General features: G+C 46.8%; 1 protein-coding gene across 2 annotated transcripts in view; it reads left to right on the top strand.

Moving 5' to 3' along the window:
- The window catches only part of TOGARAM1 (TOG array regulator of axonemal microtubules 1), a 1414449-nt gene that overhangs the window by 535173 nt on the left and 860100 nt on the right, over positions 1-19176 (top strand). For both annotated transcript variants that reach the window (XM_069637491.1, XM_069637490.1), the window contains exon 11: positions 2398-2554. In XM_069637491.1, the coding sequence (XP_069493592.1) occupies positions 2398-2554 (157 nt within the window). The remainder of the gene's footprint in view (positions 1-2397; positions 2555-19176) is intronic.

Consider the following 19176-nt stretch of genomic DNA (forward strand, 5'->3'; position numbering starts at 1 on the left):
GGGACCTGTAAAGTTCTGAGGTGAGCCAGGCGATCAGTCAGTTAGCTGAGCGCAGAGGGAGGTGGTAGCAGATAGAGAGTGGAGAATAGCAGGGGAGAGGTACAGCGAAGGCAGAGGAGAAGAGGAAGGTCTTGAGGAGTTTCCGGAATTTAAGGCGATCCGTCTCAAGACGGAGAGAGGCAGAGAGACTGCCCCAGACGGATGCCCCTGCAGAGGATACGGATCTACCCCAAGTCTCTGTTTGGAAAAATGTCTTCCCCTCAGAGTTGGAGGACAACGAGCGGAGTGCTCTAGATGGAGTGCATTTGGGAAGAGTGTGTTGTAAGTATTGCGGGCCCTGGCCCCAGAAAGCCTTGTGGACAATGCAGAGGGTCTTGACCCTTGCAGCCATGGGGAGCCAGTGGAGGGATTTAGGTGCCGCAGAGATGCGGTCCCTGGGTTTGGGGCCAAGGATAAGTCTTGCGGTTCGTTTCTGGATGAGTTGTAAAGGTCTGAGTGAAGAAGTAGGGAGATTGAGAAAGAGACTGTTGCAGTAGTCTAGTCTAGAGAGAACCAGAGCTCTAGAGAAAAGGTAAGCTACCTCGGAGGAGGTGCAGCTGGTAGTGAGATTTTTTGTAAGTGCCTGAGATGTGTGCAGAGAAGTACAGGGTGGAGTCGAAGATAACCCCCAGATTTTTTACCCCAGTGGTGGGTGTGGGTGCAGGGCCAAAGGTGGCCGGCCAGAGTGAGAGTGGGAAAACTGGAGTAGGGGTTTCAATGAGAACAATCTCTGTCTTACTGGCATTAAGGCAGAGTTTGTTAGCTGCACTCCAGGACTGAATTGCGGGCAGAAAGTCATGAATGAGCGAGGAGGAAGAAGAAGCTTAGAGCAGCTTGAACGAGAGCGGAGTGTCATCCGCATAACACTGAAAGTTGAAAGTGAAGGAAGAGATCATGTGTGCCAAGGAGGCTAATCCTGGCTGTCAGATACCTGAGAGAATGTTTGCTTCCCTATGTGATATTTGGAACGGCATACTTTATTTATAGGGCATGGCTGTTGAGAAACAGGAGCCTGAAAAATGATCTTGGTATTATGGTCAGTGACAACAAAGTGTCTGAGACTGCGAGTATGTGCTCTCCTTGGCCACTATTGTGCTAATGCCCTTACCGTGTATCATCTGTGCCCCAACTAAATACTAGCGCATGGAGCTGTTAAATCTTAGCAGTTAAGTATGAAATATACTGCTGATTTGTACTATTGATTCGTAATTCTGGTTTTTATGGTTGATCTACAATTTACCTTCTTTCTTTTTATATGTATATGGGCTTCTTTTTGTACTAATGTATTAACGGTTCCTTGTAATTTTAAAGGTCAACAATCTAAATTGTTTGACTGACTGGCTTTATTTACTTCTATTTGGATACAATTGCTGTGTCCCTGCTACCCTTGGGTGGACTCACCTGCTCTTTTATAGCGTGGGTAATTCTCCTGCGGGAAGCCTGCAGTGGCTCTTGGCATCCCACTTTCTCTCTCTGGGGTTTCGCTGCCTATGCTTTGTGGCTTCTGTGCCTCTCGCGGCTTCCGTTCGCCTGCTTTGGGGTTTCTCGGTGCAGGGATCCAGGTAGGAGACGTATGCTAGAGAGCCTTCCTTCCTTCCTGGCACTATACCGTCCTCTGCAGTCTTTCTTCAGCCCCTTCTGTGAGCCGGTTGGCTCCACGGACCCGGCACCATCACAGCGGTCTCTCAGTCGGCACTGAGAGAATTGGACATCTCCAGCTAGTGCCTGTGTCAGTTGGTTCAGTGGTTTAAATGTCCTGCCATCAAGTATGTGTTAACAACAACAAGAGCGCAGCTTATGTTCTTGGCTTCCATTGATCTTCATTACTCTTTTCAGCTTCCTCTTAGCAGTATTTTTGTACTTGGGACCAGGGAAGTCAGTTATTGATGATTTGTACGCAGAGTTTGGGAAAGTATTCTGAGCAGTCTTGAAAAGCAAGTCAGTTTTTGATTAACTCGGAGGAGGTGGATACTGAGATACCCGGGGAGTGATCCTCTGTCTCAGCTGCCAATACATTCTCCCCAATGGGAGTTTGAGGGCTAGACACATCACCTTTACAATGAAATGGGGGATGAGTGCAACAATGTTCCCCCAAGGCATAGGGGGGGAGTGAGGAGACATACCTTATAAAAACAACGGCATGTGTTTTCCTCCACTGATGTCTTTGAGTTTCCCTGACATTTCCTTTATAGGAGACCGGCCCTATTTTTTTGTTATAAATAAAGTGGCTTTAAAACCTCATTAAAGTCAGTATTTCCTTCATCCTCACTCTGCTTCGTAACAAGAACAATTGGTTAAAATCATTGCCTGAATTTTGAAAATATATTATAAAGCATGTCATGTTTACTCTTTGTGCAGTCAAAGGTCACAATTTCCAGATCTGCTCCAGATAAGATGAAACAAAAAAAAGAACATGGCAGCAAATTTGTTACGGATTCCAAGGACTACGACAAAGCAAAAGATCAAAATAAGGAGCATTCCAAAAATGTGCATACAGAACGAATAGCCACAGAAGGTAATGTTTCCCCACTGTTGTTTTTACTTGTGTACGCGGATTGCAAAATCAAACAATAGTTCCATGAAACGATCTGTTTCTTTTATTATTTCATGCATTGCATAATGGTTGTAATAGGTAGTACTATAATCCTATTTTTACCAGTAGCTGTCCACGTAATTTGTGATTACGACCAAACGGAAGTGCCACTCAATCAGTTGATGTGTCAAGAGGTTTAAGTAGAACGACTCCAAGTTGATCCATGAGCAGAAATCCTTCAAAAATGATCCAGGCTATAGCAGGCATGTTTCTTTTTGCAAAATCTGTAAGAACACGACTACCATTAATGATCAAGGTGTTTAACACTAAAAGCCTCATCATGAATTTGGTGGTAACCCTTAAATGCGGCGGTAACGCTATTACTGCCACATTTAAGGGTCCGCCAAATGATGGGTTTGGCAGATTTACCCCCAGCTCTGAGCTGGGTGCAAATCTGCAGCGATTTTGCTCATTTTCCGCACTATTACCGCCACCGCCGGCGGTAACACCGCCGAACATTCACGAATGGGCCCAATGGGGAATTGGGGCTTACCATTCCGCCAAACCCATGATCCGGCGCTAATAGCGCTGCAGGGTTTGGCGGTAGAGCTAATAGCCCCGGCGGTAATACCGTGATGAGGCCCTTAATCTCGAGCAATAGGAGTACGTGGCGCTGAGATCTTGCGGGCCAAGTCAGCAACAAAATTGCAATTGATTGCAAGTACATTTTGTTGAATGTTGCTATCACTCCAACAGGTTGACCAACATTGGCGGTAAACACTCAGTTAGGAGTAGGGTACATTGAGGAGCAGTGTTTTCTGGCTCAGACTCTTCTGTGTGTTGCTGTGTGGGTTAACCCAGGTGCTAACTTATCAAAAGATATAATTATAGATATTATGTTGTACACTGGTGCTAATAAAATTCAGTGGATTGCCCATGTCAAAGCATCAGTTGAGTTAATAAGCGCTCTCCAGTACGGATGCACATGAAGTGCTTGAGAGTTAGTCCTCGTAAGCCCAGATGGGCTCTGGCCTGGTTCTCTCCTCCGAGGTCCGGCTGCTCTGCAAGAAGAAGAGAATAGACTCATTAGTCTGTTCTTGCTTTCGGAATTTTGTAGGGGCTGGAGTGGGTTCCACCAATCAGTTGACTCTTGGTTCATACGCTTACAAGTACCATCCCAGACCCTGCCCCTTCTTCCTGGGTTGCGTCTTGCTGCCATGTTGCCTCATCCTGCTCTGCCAGCGTGTGACCGGTCCCATTATCGCTGAGTGATTTCATTAAATTGGATGTAGGTAGCAGTAAATGCCTTTCATCACGGAGACTGTTTAACAGGGTGGCTGCGAGGGGGAGGCTATCCTTGCATTCTATAAATCTACTGTGATCGGTGTGACTAACGCTGTGTCCCTTATCCATGTTTATTTGCCGCATTGGTGAGACCGGGCAGCTGTTTCCTACGCCTGCTGGTTCTCCCTCCCTTTCAAAACCGATGAGGACTTTGTGTCTGTTTCTCCCGCAGCAGACCACCCCCGGGTGAATCCTTCCTGGTCTTTCGCCATCTGGATCAGATCTTGCTCCACCGGTACCTCGGGTACGTCGTCCTTATGGGACACAGGCGCTACGGCCTTGTGGGACACAGGAAGTGCTCCGTTACATACCCCCCTGACGCATCGAGCCGGTCGGCCCGATCCACGCACCTAGAGCGGTAATCCGGAACCACCTGGAACGATGCCGGTTTATGGACAGCCTGGAAATGAAGGGACTAGAGGGTAAGGAACCATCATAGGATTTGTTGGTTGGATTCTTTATACAGCAAGCCATTGCAAAGGTGCTTGGTCCGCGAAGACCATGAATAACCTGCCCAACAGGTAGTACCTGAGAGCATCTGTAGCCCATTTTATGGCAAGGCATTCCTTTTCAATAGTTGAGTATGCCAGCTCATGAGTCACCAGTTTGTGGCTTATAAATGTTTCCGGATACAGGTCCTCTCCGAACCCTTGTGACAACACTGCCCCCAATCCGGTGCTCGAGGCGTCTGTTTGGAGAAAGAAATGTTCTTGGAAATCTGGACACTGTAACACTGGAAGGGCCGATACTATCGCTTTCAACAGGTTTAAAACCTGAGTGGCCCTTGCATCTGAGAATGTATCCTCCTTGTACGAGGACTTGAGGGCGTCTGTAAGGGGAGAGGCAATCGAGGAGAACAAAGGTATAAACTGCCTGTAGTATCCTACAAAGCCTAGAAAGGCCCAGATCGGTTTCTTGTTTCCCGGCATGGGTAACCGTAGTATTGCTTCGACCCAAGTACCTGGTGTGCCTTGCTCCTATGGTGGTCTTCTTGGGTTTGATCTTCAGGCCGCCTTGGTCCAGAGCGGTTAACACTTTTTCTAGATGGTTGAGATGTTCACTCCAACTGTTAGTGAAGATAACAATGTCATCTAGGTAAGCTGAGCTATAGGATGATTGAGGCGCCAACACCATGTTCATAAGAGACTGAAAGGTAGCTGGGGCTCTGTGTAAGCCGAAGGGTGGGACAGTGAACTGGTACAACCCTGATGGTGTAGAAAAGGCAGTTTGACTTGGTCTTCATCACGAAATGGTATTTGCCAGTAGCCTTTTGTAAGATCGATGGTACTCAGATATTGGGCAGCTCTCAGCCTTTCCAACAGCTCGTCTATTCGAGGCATGTGGTACGCTTGGTATGTTGATATGGCGTTGAGTTGTCTGTAGTCCATGCAAAACCTAGTGGACCTGTCAGGTTTCGGTACTAAAACAATAGGCGATGACCAATGACTAGTTGTTGGCTCTAACGCCCAGTCTGAGCATCTCTTCTACTTCTTGCCGAAAAACATGTTTTTCGTGGGTAGAACGAGAACATATGACTGAGGGATTCAAGGTGGTCTTTAATTTCTTTTTCTTTTTTCTGGTTCACTGAGCTGTGTTACCCACTGTACTGACAGCAGGGCCTTCACGTCTTCCTTCTGATAGAGTACCACACGGGACGTGGTGGCCATTTTTGGTGAGGGTACTTCTGGTTCCTTCCAGCCTTTTAAAAGGTTAACATGATAATTATTCTTCTTGTCTTTTCTGTCAGGTTCGTCCACTAGATAGTTCACTGGACCTAACACGGCTGATAAGGTATATGGACCTCTCCACTGTGCAAGCATTTTGTTCTGTGAGGTTGATAACAGCACTAGCACCTTGTCTCCCACCTGAATAGTACGGGTTCTGGCTTTTTGGTTGTAATAACGTTCTTGGGTGGCTTGAGCTCTTCCAAGGTTTTCCTGAGCCAGTTCTCTTAGTCATGTGAGGTGGGACTGTAATTCACCAATGTAGTCGGTGAGTTGGGTTTCTTCCTCTTGATCCTCCCACTCATTTCGAGCTATGTCAAGCACTGTTCGTGGTTTATGTCCAAACACAAGTTCGAAAGGGGGAGAAGCCTGTGGGGGACTGAGGAGTGTCTCTCAATACCATGAGGATCTAGGGGACTGCCCAATCACAGTTGGCTGCGGTTGGGGCTGTGGTCTTCTTTAGCATTTGCTTGATCGTTTTATTATAACGTTCTACTAAGCCGTCAGTCTGAGGGTGGTACACGGAGGTTTGTATTTGTTTGATCCGAAGTTGCTGGCAAACCCTCCTCATAACATTAGACCTAAAGTTCTGCCCTTGGTCGGTGACAGCCTTCGCTGGAAGACCGACTCTAGCAAAGTATGGCACGCACTGGTTGCAGACCTGTGTGGCCCTCACTCCTCTCATTGGGAACACCTCCGGATATCTGGTGACATAATCAACCACCACCAATAAATACTAATGTCCATGGCTAGAAGGTACAAGAGGTCCCACTACATCGATCCCAGTTCTGTAGAACGGCTCCTTGATAAGGGGCATGGGGTTCAAGGCTGCCCGTGGTGGCATCCTGGGACTGGTCTTCTGACAGACAGGACACTATTCACAATACTGCTTCACATCCCTATAAATCCCGGGCCAGTAGAACCTTTAAGCAGCTTGTCCTGCGTTTCTTCTTGGGTTGATGCCCTCCTGAGGCTTTGTCTTGGGCGTGTCTGAGGACTGTCTCGCGGAAACCTAACGGAACCAGCAACTGTTCTACCTCCCTTTTTTCCCTATCCATCATGACTCGATATAGGAGATCTTGTGTGCCTTAAACCATGGGCTTGTCGTGCCTCTGTCAGGGCTTGTATGTGCTTGTTCACTTGAACCTCTCAGAGTGGGGTCGGTCAGGGTTTCGTTTCTGAAGATGGGTTTCTTATCCTCTGGTAACCAGTTCACAAGTCCACTGAACTGGTTTCTTTCTGTCCATTTCTGTTTTCCCTTTCTAACTTCCCTCCTGCTTTTTCTCTGACTTGTTCAGTCGTTTTCTCCTGTCTCGATCTGTGAAAAGGTTGTGCTTTCTAACCACTCTGTCTCCAACGCATTTTTGGAAAGAGGGCAGATCTGTCCCGATCAGAACCGGTGCCGGTAAAGGAGGCATTATGGCAACCCGCATCTTAGAACACGCTTCCTTTACCTCCATGGTTACTTTTTTCGAAGAATATGCTTTTGTGTCCCCATGCACACATTTAACCGCTATCAATGGTTCCCCCTTCCCTGCCCCACTTACTTCGGGTCTGACGGCTGTCTGGTCGCTTCTGCTGTCAAGGAGTCCCCGGCTTGGCGGTCCGTCGACCCGCACTTCCACTATGTAGGGTTCTCGGCTTCTCCTATACTTGTAGATAACCAATCTCCATCGGTTCAGGTTTGGGTTTTTGGGGGGCAGAACCGGACGATGTGCCCCCTCTCCCCACGGTCGAAGCACTGGGGTTGGCGGTTCACTGTGGGCCAAGGCACTCCCTTGGGTTCTGCCTGGGGAAGCTTATGTTCAGCCTGTGTTGGTGCTCGAACGCTGCCAGTTTTTGGTATCTCCACGTGGATTTGTCTGGAGGAGCCTGCCTTCTGGAAAGCAGAAGCTATATTGATGACTTCCGCTAATGTCGGCCTATAATGCTTGCGTTCCCAGCATTGCATGAGAGCCGGAAGTGCTTCTATAAATTGCTCCAATTTGATTTTGTCCATGATTTCCGGTATGCTGCTACTCAAAGGTTTAAGCCATTTATCTGTCAGGTCATGTGAACGGTAGTAAGAGTTGCCTGGGCGTTTCCCCCACCCGTAATTTGGATTCTCTGAGACGGATTCTGCAGGCCTCCTCGTCCATTCCCATTCTTTCCAGGGTGGTCTTCTTGATGTCAGCATACAAGGTGTCCCCAGCTGGGTTAGCTGCTTGATATGCCACTTGCATGGAGCCAGTCAACGATGGTGCAGTATAGTATCCCCACCTTTCTACCGGCAATTGGGTGTTGCGAGCGACACGCTCGAAATTGGTGAAGAAATAGCTGGTGTCTTTTCCGGCTGAAACTTCTGTAGAACGGAAGCAGGGGTAATGGTTTGCCCTCTGGAGGTTACCATGGCCTCAGTAACCTGTTTCAGTGTATCCTGATTGGCGGCCTGCATTTGTATGGCTTTTTGCAAAGCTTGCTGTTCAGCCTGATCCTGTTGGCTCTGTACCTGTATCAACTGTTGAAGCTGCTGTTGTCCATCAGCCAAAGCCTTTATGATACCCTCCATCGTGCTGTTGATCCCACCGCTTCCACCAAACTTTGTAAGGAGGAGAATGGGAGACTTGGTGCCTGAATTCAAAGTTGGCTTTATTCACAGCAGAAAGATTTTTTTTTTCTTTTCCCTTTGTTTAAAAAAAAAGAAAAAAAAGAGCCCTTGGTCCTGGGCTCACGAACTTCATTCCGTTCTTGGAAAAAACCTTATTTCAAACGCTCCCCATTACGGATGCACATGAAGTGCTTGAGAGTTAGTCCTGGTAAGCCCAGATGGGCTCTGGCGTGCTTATTTACGTCGAGGTCTGGCTGTTCTGCAAGAAGAGGAGAATAGACTCATTATTCCTTTCTTGCTTTCAGACTTTTGTAGGGGATGGAGCGGATTCCACCAATCAGTGGACTCTTGGTTCATACGCTTACAAGTACCCTCCCAAGCCCCTCCCCCTTCTTCCTGGGTTGCGTCTTGCTGCCATGATGCCTCATCTTGCTGTACCGGCGTGTGTCCGGTCCCGTTATCGCAGAGGGAATTCATTAAATTGGATATAAGTAGGAGTAAGTGCCTTTCATCCTGTAGACTGTTTAACAGGGGGGCTTTGAGGGGGAGGCTATCCCTGCATTCTATAAGTCTACTGTGGTCGGCGTGACTAACGCCTTGTCCTGTATTCATGTTGACTCACCGCATTGGCAAGACCAGGCGGCTGTCGTTTCCTATGCCCGCTGGTTCTCTTTCCCTTTCAAAACTGCTGGGGACTTCGTGTCTGTTTCTCCCGCGGCAGACCGCCCCGGGTGAATCCATCCTGGTCTCTTTCACCATCTGGATCAGACCTTTCTCTGCCGGTACCTCGGGTATGTTATGCTTATGGGACACAGGTGCTACGGCCTTGTGGGACACAGGAACTGCCCTGTTACACCTGCCTACAAGTCAATCCGTAGGAGTCCCCCAATAGCTGTGTTTTAACAAAGAGGGTTCTTTCAATTTAGGCCTACCTTGAGTTAATGTCTTATGATGCAAGATCAGATTATTGCATTGGCATTGTCTTAGCGTTCCAAAAGGTGTGCGTTGGCCTTAGCTAATGAACGAAAAGAATAAAAAAAGGTGCTTGTCAGTAAGTCTTACAAACCAGACAGTCCTCTGTCCCAAAGGCCAATCTAACCTTAGTGCTTACCCTAACACTAATATAAAAAGAGAAACATAAAGTGGATCAGAACAGGTCTTCTACAGTGTTTCCTCCTCAATGGTCGAAATGGCGGTTGGCTTCTGACCGTCACCCAATTGTCAATCTATACATTCCCAGGCCTTGCACCTGGATAGATGGGTCAACTCTGCAATATGTTATCATTCACCTGACCTTGCGTTCGTGTGTCTTTTGCCCCGTCTTGGGGTTGCTTGGCTTACACTCTGCCAAGGGTCCTTTCGCTTCTAACTCTGCTCTGAGGTTCTGTATCTCTCACCCCTTGTTTAGGTTGTTTGACTGTCACCCTGCCAATAGATCTGGTTTCTCACCTGCCAAGTGCTCTCTGGTTTCTCACCCCACTGTGGGGTATTGATTCTCTCACCCCTTCTTGGGGGCTCTCTGGTTCTCCCTCCACCCCCACTGTGGGATTTGCCAGGTCTTCCCATCCTCTTCCCTGCTCCCATTAACAGCTGCTTCCCTTCTATGTCGTTGCGGCGTTCCCTGTAAGAGGCGCTCTATTCGGCTAACGTTGGATCGCAAGTAAGCCTCTCCCTTTGTTCCCTGCATTGGTTCTCCACATTGGCCCCCTTTTCAGCTGACGGGTTCACAGGTTCATCAGCGCTGTGGATTGTGGGTGCTAGATATCCATCTCTCTTGCTCGGGTGGTGCTTTTCCGTGTGCTTGGTCGAGCCTTATTGGCTCTAGACCGATCTCGCATTAGCAGCATTCCGCTGGCTTTTTTGCTGCTCCACACCAGACGCCTTCCGTGTTGGTGTGCTGCTTGGCTTTGCCCTCTGTGAGGTTATCCCCTCTCGCAGCTCACTCTGCGGGACTTTCTCTTCCTGTTCACCTCTCCTCAATGCTCATCCTCCGTCATCTTTATAATTCAAGCTGAAACAATATTGGTTGTTCCATTGATTCTCTGTTTCTCGTGCTAGGTGTTGAATACATTGGTCAGAATCCTCTGTACCCTATCCCCTAGGGGGTGTTAAGCTTAGCAGGCTCACCTCCCTAGTCCCAAAGGGGGTGACTCCCTGTTGGTAAAAGGAACAAATTCCATGGATTTGTCCCACTATATTTAGGTCTTTTAAATATATATTCATATCAGGGGTCAAAAATTCAAATTGCAAACTACTATCCAGCCATCAAAAAGTCACTCGCCGTCTCTATTGTATACGTATACACAACACACCATTTCTTACTCGCCAAGAGTCAAATAACAGACAATAGTGTTGCAAGTACACATTTTGCATCCTGTTCATATGATTCTATTTTGGGTTTTTTTCCTATCTGATTTTATTATACTATTTTACACAATGTTATGTTAAAGGTGTTTATATAGCGCACTGTCACCAACAGAATTGGTCCCTAGGCGCTCTGGCAGATCTGTAACCAAGAAGGAGGGCGTGTAGGGTTAGTCGGGTGGAGAGGGGGTAGGAGAGTGGGAGAGGTGATGTGCTGTTGGCGTCTTCAGTTTGGTATACACTGTGAGGTGAGCTTTGGTGCAAGTATCATACCGGGCGAGACCTTGTGTGCTGTTGGTGCTTTTTGTGTGTTTGTATGTTGTTGATGCAGTGTTGTTAAAGAGTGTGCAGATTGCTGGGTGACAGATGGTTGTGTGAGTTTTGGGTGGGTTGGGTATGCAGAGAGTTGAAAGTCGAGTTAATGGGTTCTGTATCCTGGTTCTAATTTGAGGTGTATTCCTGTGGGTGGGGTTGTTACTAATTTCTTTTTGGCTGTCTGACTGTAGCGTGCGATTGTGCAGCGCGGTCCCTGCTGTATTCAATGAGCATTGTATAGTGTGATTAGGTATGTCTAATTTCTATCCCTCTATTGTGGGAGCGGAGGATAGGGGTTCCCCATTCCTTTTATCTATTGTGATATTGGTCTGTTGGTTCTAGGTGTGGTTCAGAGCCAGGGTGCTATTGATGAGTCGTCCTAGTACTCCCGTCTTGGTCAGTCTATGGATTCAGTCTTTAGTGTCTTCTATCGTGGCCATCTCTGTTAGTCATTCGGTATGTTGTGCGGTATCTTCCTTAAAATCGGTTATTCGGGTGGTACGTGTATGATGGTGCGGCACGTTCCAAGGTGTATCCTAATGAGCTTTGTATAATGTGATTGGGTATGTCTATTCCTCACCCTGTGGTTCTGAGCTAAGGGATGGGTGTTCACTATTTTTTGAGGTGCTAATGATGATTCATCCTAGTACTTCCGTCTTGGTCTTGCTATGTATTCGGTCTTTAGTTTCCGATCATGGCTATCTATCGGTTAGTCGTTCGCTATGTCGTAGAGTGTCTTCCTTAGAATCTATTCCCAGTCGATTGCTTAGTGTAAATCGGGGCTCTGTCTCTGCATACATTGTTGTTTCAGTTGTGTGTGTGTCCCTGTGGGTGTTCTTCTAGTTATGAAGTGAAGAGCCAGGTTTTGAGTAGTTTCCTGAATAGTAGGTGGTTTATTGGGTTGCGTATGTTCTTTGGTAGGTCATTCCAAGTTTTCGGCGCCAGGTGGGAGAAAGAAGATCCTCCGAGTTTTCTTTTAGTGTAGGTTTTCAGTTCCAGGCGGATGTCGTTGCTTGATTTGAGCTTTCTTGTTAGTTGATGTAGGCGCAGTACTGCTCTGTGCGCGATGCACATTTTGAATTTTATTTGTTGGTTTTCTTGGTAGCCAATGTAGTGTTTTTAGCGCAGGTGTGATATGTTCTGTTCGTGGTAGTTTGAGAAACAATCTTGCTGCCGCATTTTGTATGCAGTGTATTTTTTTTTAAAGTCGTTCAGGCATACCTAAGTATGCTCTTTGATATTCTTAACTCGTTCGAACAAACCCAAAGCACTGTCCCCCCCCCCCCCACATCTTCCTTCTGAGGAGGACTGTGACCTGGTGCAAAAGGCATTCTCTGACAAAATTCAGAAAGCCAGAGTCGGTTATTTTGGCTATAGAAGCTTCTAAGGAGATCCACTTAGCCATAGCCGTAGAACTGCAGCAGCAGGAACTAGCAAACTTCAACTTCCAACCCATCTCAGAAGAAGAGATGATTAAAGTGCTGACGAAGATGAAAACCTCCTCCTGTGCAGAAAATGTAATTCCTCCTAAAATAATTTTGGAAAATAAGGAACTGTGCGCCCCAGTGCGGACAAAAATAATGAATGCCTCCTTCCATGATTGCATCGTGTCCTAAAGCATTAAGCATGTTATCACACCCCTGGTCAAGAAACCTGGCTTGGACCCTAAGGACCGTGGTAACCTGCGTCCGATAACCAACTCCAATTTTATCCTGAAAATCATGGGTAAAATAGCTCCAGAACAACTTCAATCACACGTTGAAGCCAATGACATCCTGCATGAGCAGCAGTCGGGCTTCCGTGCTGCTCATAGAATGGAAACCGCGATGCTTGATTTGCAATCATATATGCCATCTATTATGGATAAGGGCAAGACGGGGATGTTAATGCTATTGGATCTAAGCGCGGCTTTTGATCTTGAGGACCATAATCTTCTACAGCAGGTCCTGGAGAAAACGGCAGGATGCTCCAAGGCGACTCTGGCCTGGTTGGCATCCTTTCTGGCAGATCGAGTAGCAAGAATCCACTGGGGAAAGAAGTTCTCAAAGCCAGCCCATATAAGCGATGGGGTTCCAAAGGGAACCAGTATATCCCTTATACTCTTCAATCTTTTTATGAAATGCTCATGTGTACTATTAGAATCCGTTAGCGTATATTTCACCAATTACGCCGACGATACACAGCTGGTGCTAGAGTTAGAGGCAGATTATCATACAGATAGGGCTAAGATTGAAGCACTGTACGGCATAATAGATAAGTGGATGGAAAGCAACTAGATGTGCTTAAACAGCAAAAAAAAATTAGTTGATGATATTCGGCTCTCGACAAGCGAGAGCGAAGTTAGGAGTAGAATATGAGGTGTTTGCTGTTAAAGATTCATGTATCAAGGTAGTTGCCCAGGTCAAAACCCTGGGTATGATGATGGAGTTGTCATTGGGTGTAGAGGCCCAGTCTAACTACCTTCATAAAAACAATGAAAGGAGGATAGCTCAGGGGCAACGTGCTCGTCTTGGAAGCAAGACCATACAGAGCAACACAGGTTCGATCCCCTGGTCCGCGCTTAGAAACCTCTGGGTATTAAGCACGTTATAAATTATGTATCATATCCTAACAATGCTTACTATATTCATCTCCTGAGAGCCATCCGCCCCCTCCTCAGCGAAATGAACACAGCCACTAATGCCAGGGCCATTATCTTGTCGCATCTGGATTATGGTAACTCGCTGATTCTGGGTGCTACCAAGAAAGCCATTGAGAAATTGCAGATAATGGAGAACGCGGTACGCATAGTCAAAGGGATTAATAGAAGAGACCATGTGACTGAAGGAAGCAGGCCACTCCACTGGATTGGGCATAGAATTCTCTTGAAGGCCTTGACGCTAGTGCATAGATGCCTGCACTGGGTGGCACCGGCGTATCTCAGGACGAAGTTCACAAGATACACACCCAACAGGGCAATGAGGTCTGAAGCACATGGCAGGTTGCAGGTGCCGTCATTTAATTGATGACGGGTGCTGGGAGATCATTCCCCCGGTGCATGCGGCTCAGCAGTGGAACATGCTTCCCCTCGCTATTCGCCTAGAACCCAATTATAGAATCTTCAGGAAGAACCTCAAGACTCACCTCTTTTAATAGAAATAAAAATATAAACTCCATCCAGACCACAGCCGATCCAGCACTTTTTGTTTTGTTCGTCCTTGTGTCTTGGTTTTGTTTTTGCGCCCTGATGCCTGCATGCTTACGGAGCATTAAAAATGCACAAAAAATAAAATGGGCTATTGGCGTAGTCTACTCTGGACATGACGAGAGCGATTATGGTGGTTGTTTTGTTGGCAAATGATAGGAACGGTAGGATCCTTTTTGCCGCTCGATGGAGAAGGAAGTATTTCTTGAGTAGAGCGTTTACTTGTGGTTCTAGGGTAAGATTATTGTCCATCTGCCCCCCTGGCTTTTTAGAGTCAGTGAATGTGCTGGGGTTGTTCTGAGTTCCCTTAGCCAAGGGATGAAGTGGTTTTCTCCTCTCATTTTTTGTGACAATCATTATTTCTGTTTGGCCTGGATTGATTTTGAGGTATTAGAGTTCATCCAGTTGAATACATCACAAAGGCACTTTTCTAGCGTTGAGTTTATTTCTGGAGTGTTTTGTATTTTGAAGATTTGTGTCGTCGGCGTAGTTGTAGCAGGTGAGGCCGTGACGTTTGATGATTTTGATTAGTAGAGATAGGTAGATGTTGAATATTAGCATGGAGAAGGATGATCCTTGTGGTACTCCGCATGTGGAGTCTGTCGGGTTGGATTAGAGAGGTTTCATCCATACGATTTCCGTTCTGTTTGTTAGGAAGGATTTGATCCACAGTAGGGTGGTGTCTGTTATTCCGAGTACTTCTAATCTCGTTATGAGGATGTCGTGATTAACTGTCAAATGCTGCGGATAGGGATAGAAGTATTAAGGCAGTACTGTTGTCTGAGTCTGCGTTAATTTTTAGGTTGTGCCATATTGAGAGGAGAGCTGATTCTATTCCTCTCATTGGTCTGAAACCATCTTGTGCCTGGTCTAGTAGGCAGTGCTCTTCTATGAATTCTTGGGTCGTTTTGTATACTTTCGTTTCGAGCAGCTTGGCTGTGCACGGGGTGTTAGAGATGAGTCTGTAGTTGGAGAAGGTCCTCTGCGGTTCCCGCTGTATCTTTGAGTAGTGGCCTGATGAATGCTTATTTGAAGGCTAGTGGCACTTTCGCTGTCACGATTGAAAGGTTGAGGATGTGCCTGTGGTATTCCATGGGAGTTCCTTGTCTAAGAATTGATTTGTGTATGTCCGGTGGGCAGAGGTGGTCAGGAGAGCCTGAGTTATTGCATTGATTTACCAGTTTCATGAAAGTTTCCACTGATATTTCAGAAAAGCTTTGCAATTTGTTCGGATGTTCCTCCTGTGGGTAGTTGGGGATCGAAGTATGATCAGGTGGTCTGCTTTGTATGGTTCGTTGGATGTTGATGATTTTTTGTTTTTGAAGTGGTCTGCTAGGTCATTGCATAGTTTTGTCGAAGGAGTTGGTCTGTTGCAGCCCTGTGAATTATTATTTTTTTTTATGATTTTGAATGTTTGGTGCTTCGAAGAATCGGTTGTCGTAGTGTTTGCTTTTCGCTTTTTGTATTTCCCTTTTGTATGTGTGGTTATGTTGCAGGAATTTCAGCTTCTTTGCTGTGTCATTTTTTATTCTCCAATCTAGTTCTAGTCTTCGGTTTTTTCTTTTCATGGTGCTGAGTATAGGTGTGAACCATTTTGCCATTGCCCATTTATGAGAAGGAGTGAAAGGTTTTTCTTTGGCGATATTATCGATAGTTGTTGGAGTGGTGCAGGGTTACTTTTTTGTGAAGGTCAGCTTCTTCCAAAAATGTTGGTTGCTGTTTGCTGAGCTCCAGGAGTTCAATTAGGTTGGAGTTTTTGATGGTTCTCCAGTTTCTTTTCATGTTGGTTGTTGGTTTGACTTGTTGCCTATTTAATGGAGTGGTCATTTTGATTACGAAGGGAATGATGAGGTGGTCGCTCCAGAGAATTTGAATTGGGGGTGCCGTGGTAAGAAGTTCTTTGTTCGCAAAGATTGCATCCAGTGTATGCCCTGCCAAATTAGTTGCTCCTTTGACTAGTTGTAGATTCATTGCTGCTAGTTGCTGGTTAGAGATTTTTGTATGGTTGTGGTTTCTTCTTTGAACCAGATGTTGACTTCTCCGAGGACGATCAGGTGGTTGTGTTTGATGGCTAGTAACGTGATTGCTTCTATGAGGGCATCTATGAAGGTTGCATCGTAGGTTGGTTGTCTGTATATCAGTATGAATTTCAGGTTTGTTTTAGGGTTTACTGATGGGCGTATGATTAAGGTTTCACATTTATCAATGTTTAGTGGGTATTCCAGTTTGATAGCCAGGTGTTCCTTTTGAATGATTGCCAGACTCCCCACTTTTGGTTTTTCTGTTTGTTTAGACGCATATGAAGGTTTCAGGCAGTTGTTGAGGGTGATCTTATAGTTGTCGTCTAGTCATGTTTCTGTTACAATAGAATGTCGATCCCTCCGTCACAAAGTAGATTGTATGGTTCGGTGGCATGTTTGGACCATTGACCTTGCATTGATTAAATTCGGTGAATCTTTTTGGCGTGGTTTTGTTTATTAGTTCCTTGTTTTGGTTTGTAGTTTGGTTGCGGTGCATCTGTATTGGCATTGATTGGGTGAGGATAAGGATCAGCGAGGGTTTGCATCTTCATTGAAGCCGTTTGCTAGATTAAAAGCTTGGCTGTTAAATAGTGGTGCTTCCCTTTTCCTGGTGATTGGTTGAAGATCAGCCAAGGCTTCTTCTTTATTGAATCGGTCTGTTAGGTTAATGGTTGGATTGTTGGTTATTAGTACTTCATCGTTTTGTCTGTGGCGTGTCGTGGGTGTTGGTGGTGCCCTTCTGTTCTTGTGATGTATGGGGTGATGGGGTCAGTTTTCCCACCCTCTTCTTGGGTGCTCCTGTCTTTTTTTTCTGGCGGTCTCGGACTATTCTTAGCATGGTTCGATGTCTGTGTCGTTGGGGTATCCAGGTTCTGGGTTTGTTGCGAGGTATGGTGTGAGATATAAGGATTTTTCTCTTTCGAAGTTTGTTCTGATCCTATTGGTTTTTGGCGGAGTGTTTCCTGCATATGACCACCCCCACGCTGTTACTGCTGGGGTAAGGTGGATTTGTGTGTCCATGTCCATTGTGGAATGATCTTGTGTTCTTTCTCGGCGCCCATTCCGGTTCTGAGATAACAGGTCAAGTGGTCGACTGTAATGTCTTGTGCTAGGGCAGTACAGATGATTCCTCTATTTCTGGTTGGCTTGGGTGCTTTATTGTTGCTGTCTGTTCTTCAGGTAGGTTCGGTATGTATCCTAGGGAGCCCTATCCGTGGGGTTGTACGGTTGTCGGGTGGTCTTGGACTCAATTTGGTAGCTGTATATTTTGTTCTCTGAGGTATTTTTTTTTTAATTACATTTATAAAGCGCTCACACAGCCCGCAGGCATCGAGGCGCTGTTACAGGAATAGTTTTTTTGTCTTAGTTACGTATTTATAACGCGCTTAAACACCCAGAGGTTTCTAAGCGCGGACCCGGGGATCGAACCTGTGTAGCTTCATGTCGTCTTGCTTCCAAGACGCGCACGCTGCCGCTGAGCTATCCTCCCGGGACAAATTGGTGGGGGTTGGTACAATGCTATCAGTCTGTTCCCTTCTAGATGTGCGTCAAGTTAGTCTAAACCGAGTTTGAGTACAAGACTAAGCACAGATAGACACGAGAATCCTGTATAGTCAGAGAGAGGCCTACACTTAACAGTACAAGATGCGTGCAAGACTAAACACAGCTAGAATTGTTTGCAAGACTAAACACAGCTAGATGTGGGTGCAAGATTAAACACAGCTAGATTTTTAGAATCCTGTACAGTGGGAGAGCGACCCACACCCAACCATGCAGTTTGAGCACAAGCCTAAGTACTGCTAGGGCTGTGGCGCAGTCTACTAATCACATTATTGACTTGGAGGCACAGGCTATTTATCACATTACTGTTCAAAGTATATAGATTTGTGGTGTGGCAGGGCTTCCGGAGTAGAGTGATTGCTCTACTCCCCACCCATGCCTCTCCTACCTTGTTTGTTGCTGCTGGTTGACAGCTGGCTACTGGCTTCCCCTGAGGACACCTGCTGACACTTTCTGGAGCTGCCTCTGTTGGAGCCACCCTTTGCCTTGGGGCCCTTAGCCACAGGGGCTACCGGGCATAGGGCTGCCCTGGAAGGGTCACTTATGACCGCCCAGTGGTCCAATCGGGGGGTGGGGGTGGGTGGATTAGTGAGGCGGGAGGGAGCGCACGCTGGGGAAATGGATTCCATGGAGGGGGCTGCAAAGAAGCCTGCAGACTGGCACTGAGGCTTTTAAAGGGGCCCAAAAACAAATGTCAAGTAACCCAGGAGGGTCGCTGAGGCAACAGTGCTCACCTGCTGCAAATGGAATGGGGCACCAGCATGGTGCTAGCGCTTCGCCACAAGGAAATCTGGGCCTCAGATGGTCCAATCGGGGGTGGTGGGCGGGCTAGGGAGGCATGAGGGAGTGCATGCTGGGGAAATGGATGCCTGGGAGGGGGCTGGGAGGAAGGCTGCATGGGTGGAGGCCCAAACGTAGGGCAATGTTATAGTTCTGAATGTTCAATGTCCCCTTGCCGCCCATGGCTTTCGCAAGCCACCGCACATAAACTCCAGATTGTATTGCACGTAGTACTTCTTCCTTAGACTTCTAAAGCGGCCCCATAAGCAGGGCAATGCAAAGTTCTGAATAGTGAAGGTGGTCATTCCCCAAAACGCAGATACCAAACTCAAAATAAATGGACACCCACCAGTAGGGAATGACCGCCCACGATTGACGACTGCTGTGTCTCACTCGTCCCCGGGTAGGACTGCCCCGAACTCCGCGTGTGACAGAAATGGAACAATTTATACAAGGTAAAGGAACAAGTGAACATTGATTTTATTTTTTTAACACTTACACCTCGGAATCTGCTGAAACAAAATGTAACCTATTTACACAACTTCCTCTGATTACATTCTGCAATGCTACCCTGGTCAGCAATCACTTGCGGGGTCCTGTCCGCTCTGAACTAGCCACGAAGGGTGCGGGTGGCTGGGTGTTCAGTTGGGTCAGGGGGTCTGGAAAGAGACTGAGCTCCAGTCCCCCCACATTATTTGCTGTACCCAAGGCCGCCGGATGCTCCC

Source organism: Ambystoma mexicanum, chromosome 14 (genome assembly GCF_040938575.1).
Source record: "Ambystoma mexicanum isolate Mex_15411 chromosome 14, UKY_AmexF1_1, whole genome shotgun sequence".
NCBI lineage: Eukaryota > Metazoa > Chordata > Amphibia > Caudata > Ambystomatidae > Ambystoma > Ambystoma mexicanum.